The 4,254-nt window shown below is 36.4% G+C and overlaps 1 protein-coding gene across 1 annotated transcript; it reads right to left on the bottom strand.

Moving 5' to 3' along the window:
- Nucleotides 1–2,498: 2,498 nt before the first annotated feature.
- Nucleotides 2,499–3,467, bottom strand: LOC100028801 (olfactory receptor 4K13). Its single transcript, XM_016428691.1, is given in 1 exon segment — nt 2,499–3,467. A coding segment is annotated over 1 exon segment (969 nt).
- Between the last annotated feature and the right edge of the window lie 787 nt (nt 3,468–4,254).

Here is a 4,254-nt window from a genome sequence, read left to right as displayed (position 1 = left end):
GTTTTATTGTAAGGGAACAAGATCTATACTCAGCTTCAGTTTGGTTTCTGATCTAATGTCAACCAAATTGGTAGGAGTTAGTCTATTATAAAAGTCTTGTTTTGTTATCATTGAGCCAAAAATCAGAGTAATTTTTTGTATTTGTTATTGAAAAGTAGGAAAGAGGGGGCAGCTACCTGGCTCAGTGGATTGAGAGCCAGGTCGAGAGATGAAATGTCCTGGGTTCAAATGTGGTCTCAGACACTTTCTAGTTTTGGCACTGTGGCCAAGCTACTTAATCCCCATTGCCAGGCCCTTACCACTCTTCTGCCTTGTAACCAGTACACAGTATTGATTCTAAGATTTAAAGTTAAGGGTTTTAAAAAAATTAAAGAAAAGTAGGAAAGAGCAACAAGACACTATTGTATATAGTAAAGCAACATTGTAAGACAATTAATTATGGATGACAACTATTTTCAGGAATACAATGATCCAAGACAATTCTGAATGACATAATATGAAAAAAACTCTCCCCCTCGAGAGAAAGAACTGTTGGGAGTCTGAAACAAGCATACTTTTAAAAAACTTTATTTTTAATGGTATTTTGTGCTTTCTTTCACAATATAAAATATAGAAATATGATTTTCATTACTGTACATTTATATGTTCTATCAAATTACCTGCCTTCTCAAGTAGGGGGAGGGGAAGGAAGACAGGAGAGAATTGGGAACTTGAAGAGGTCCAGCCTCGCCAAAAATCTGTGCATGGATTCTAATCTCCTGGGGGGGGTTGTCAAAAACTGGGAAAACAAATGGGAAGGGAGTTTTAGAGTGGATACAGTGAAACGTAGAGAAATGAACAAAGGACACAGAGAAAGTTGCAGCATAGTGTCAGGGAGACAAGTCTGAGAGAGAGAGAGCTTGTCTCTGACCCATTTAATGTATACTTCACATCATTGGGGGTTTCAGGCTATCCTCTAAACAAAGGAAACCCCAGAAGTTTTTACATAATATTACCAGTCCAGTTACAAAGATAATAAACTCGGTGGTAACAATTATTCAGCAAGATCTCAAGGAAGAGGTTTATTTGAAAGTCTTCCTGACTTGTCGAAACTTCTTCTTTCCAGAACCCTGGTCAAAACTAATTCAGATGTTAAAGTTGAACCGTTGTGATCTCTTTCAGTCTGCCAGAACCTTTCACAACTCCAGGTGCAGCTACTAGACTGCTAATACAAATTTTAAGTTTTAGCTCAAATCAATTTTTCTGAACAAATTAGAGGGATCCAGTAAAAACAATCATGTGAATTATTAATAATACATCCAGATAAGTTTGATCCATGAACACTTTGCTCATTGGCATCATATTTTAAATAAATCTTTAATATCTTCATGATTTGTTATTATTGACAGGAACTTCAGGAACTAAAAAATTTTTTATGTTAAAAATTTTACATGTAATTGGGAAAAATAAAATTTTAATTTGTATTTATTTTTATTTTTTTAAATCCCTGCCTTTCATCTTAGAATGAATACTGTGTATTGGTTCCAAGGTAAAAGAGTAGTAATGGTTAGGCAATGGGAGTTAAGTGACTTGCCCAGGGTCACACAGCTAGGAAGTGTCTGAGGCCAGATTGATATTCCATCTCTAGGCCTGGTTCTCAATCTACTGAGCCACTGAGCTGCCCCCCAAATATTAAATTTTTAATAAATTAAATAGGGAATATTCTTTCTCAAGGTAGGGAAGTGACATGTATATGAATGATGTTAAAATTATGTGTTATTGAAGTATGGGAGACTCTTAGAGTGAAGGTGACAGATTGGGTGCTGGTAGCTTTAATGAAGAGTCCAGGTACAGGAGTAGAGCTAGTCCAGGTTAAGTACTCCAAGATGATAAGACTCTTATAGATAGCACATGGTTCAGTGAAAAAGAGTACCTGGGAAAGGGGATATACAGGGGAGTCAATAGAATTTATGAGGCATAATATCCAAGAAATCATTGATATTTAACCATGGAAAGATACATGAAAGGAAAAATATGCTGTTGGCTTCAGGACATTCCTGCTGGAAAGTCCAATATTCTAGGACAGGAAATATGTCCTTAGAAACCTGAGAAAAATGATTCTCTGACGTAAATTTCTGATGCCCCAAAGTGGTTTTCATGGATGAAAACTTTAAGGGAGAAGTGATTTCAAGTCTTTACCTCCAGCACACATCACAGGTGCACACACACACATGCACACACACACACACGTACAAACACACCTTTTTTTCTTTCTCTTTTCATCTCATTTCAATATAGAGGAGAACTTCCTCACAACTTAATAGGAGGATCAAAGCTTCATCATCAGGCAACATATGTGATAATATACTTTGAGAAAAAGATATATTTTAGGCATCACAAAAAGGAAAAAAATCATTCCCTTGGTACTCAAATCATTAAAGAGACTTTCAATATCCTTCCAATAAGAAAGAATCTCTTTCAGAAGAGTTTATTTGCTAAATTATATGCCATTAAAATTTCTAGAGAAGAAAATTCTTCAGAACTCTCAATTACAAGTTGTGTTTGGAATTTATGTGTTGATTCCGTATTTTCTTAATGGCTGCCTTTACCTCTTGGTTCCTCAGTGTATAAATTATGGGATTCAGTAAGGGTGTGAAAATTGTGTAAAACACAGAAAGTATTTTATCAACAGAATATCTACTGAAAGGCCACACATAGATGAAGACACATGGTGCAAAGAATAAAGTTACCACAGTAATGTGAGCTGACAAAGTGGAAAGAGCCTTGGAAGACCCACCAGAAGCTCTGTGCCGAACAGAATATATTATAATTGTGTAAGAGAAGAGTAAAAGAATGAAACAAATGAGGGACAAGAGTCCACTATCAGCAATTACCAGAAGCTGTAGCACATAAGTGTCTCTACAAGCAAGTTTGATCACCAAGGGAAGGTCACAGAAGAAGCTGTCCACAGTATTGGGTCCACAGAAGGGCAAATTCAACATAAAAGCCATCTGGCTTGATGAGTGCACAAAACCAACTGCATAAGAAGTCAGTATCAGTCCCAGAAGCACCCGATGATTCATAATAGTCATGTAGTGAAGGGGTTTACATATGGCAACATATCTATCTATCGCCATGGCAACAAGCAGCATCATTTCACTCCCACCAAGGATGTGCATAAAGAACATCTGGGAGAAACATCCCCACCAGGAGATAGTCTTCTGCTCTCGTAGAAAGTCCACAATCATCTTTGGGGTAGCAAAGGAGCCCAAGATCATGTCAATTAATGAGAGATTTGCCAGCAGAAAATACATTGGAGTGTGAAGATGTGAGTCAAAGGCCACAGTGATCAAGATTAGCAGGTTTCCTAATACAATTCCAATATACACCAAAGAGAACCCCAGGAAGAAGAAAATTTGGAGGTTCTGAGATTTGGTCAGTCCTAGCAAGATGAACTCAGACACTACAGAATTATTCTTTGGTTCCATTTTCTTAGGTCCTGTTCCTAGTGTTGGAAAAAAGGGAGAAAGAAAAATGAATTCTACTTATTGAAATGGAATATTGATATCTAATCCTACTACACATTACTCTGTAGAATTACTGCCTTAATCTTTTTTGTTTCAGAAGAAAGGGAAAAATATTTATTAGATGTGTAAGGTATCTTACAAATATTATCTTACTTGGTTGTCACAATAACCCCAGGAGATATATGGTATTATGACATCCTACAGCTGAGAAAACTGAAGTAGAAAGTAAATTACTTACCAAAGAGTCACAGCTTTGTCTAAGGTCAAATTTGAACTTAGGTGTTCCTAACTCCAGGTCCAGCACTCTATCCACTTTGCAAGCAGTTATCACGGTTTCACATTATGTTGACCATCAATTCACCTGTTTTATTGAGATGTATTCACAGATGATAATCTGTATTAAATATTCAGCATAAGCTCATTAAATGACAAAATATAACCATGTAATCAATGTATTTCCCTATATGCCAACCATCGTCTGAATCTGCAATTCTCTTTCCTTAGGAGATTAGGTCTTTGCAGCTCTTTTCTTCTCTTCTTTAGTTAGTTATTCTTTTTCAGAACAGATATGATTTCTCTTTTAATAAGAATTTTGTCAGCTGTAACTTGTTGCCCCTGGGACATACCAAATGCAGACAAGAAAAACAGGAGGTTCCAATGAAGCACAAAAAGGAACCGAATTTGGGAGAGAAAATCAACTGTACTCTGATCCAGTATGCAATTAATACTCCTTTGTATTTTAAAAGTT

Source organism: Monodelphis domestica, chromosome 1 (genome assembly GCF_027887165.1).
Source record: "Monodelphis domestica isolate mMonDom1 chromosome 1, mMonDom1.pri, whole genome shotgun sequence".
NCBI classification, from domain to species: domain Eukaryota; kingdom Metazoa; phylum Chordata; class Mammalia; order Didelphimorphia; family Didelphidae; genus Monodelphis; species Monodelphis domestica.
Note: the sequence above shows the minus strand (reverse complement) of the source record. Positions and strands in the feature narration are given on the sequence as shown.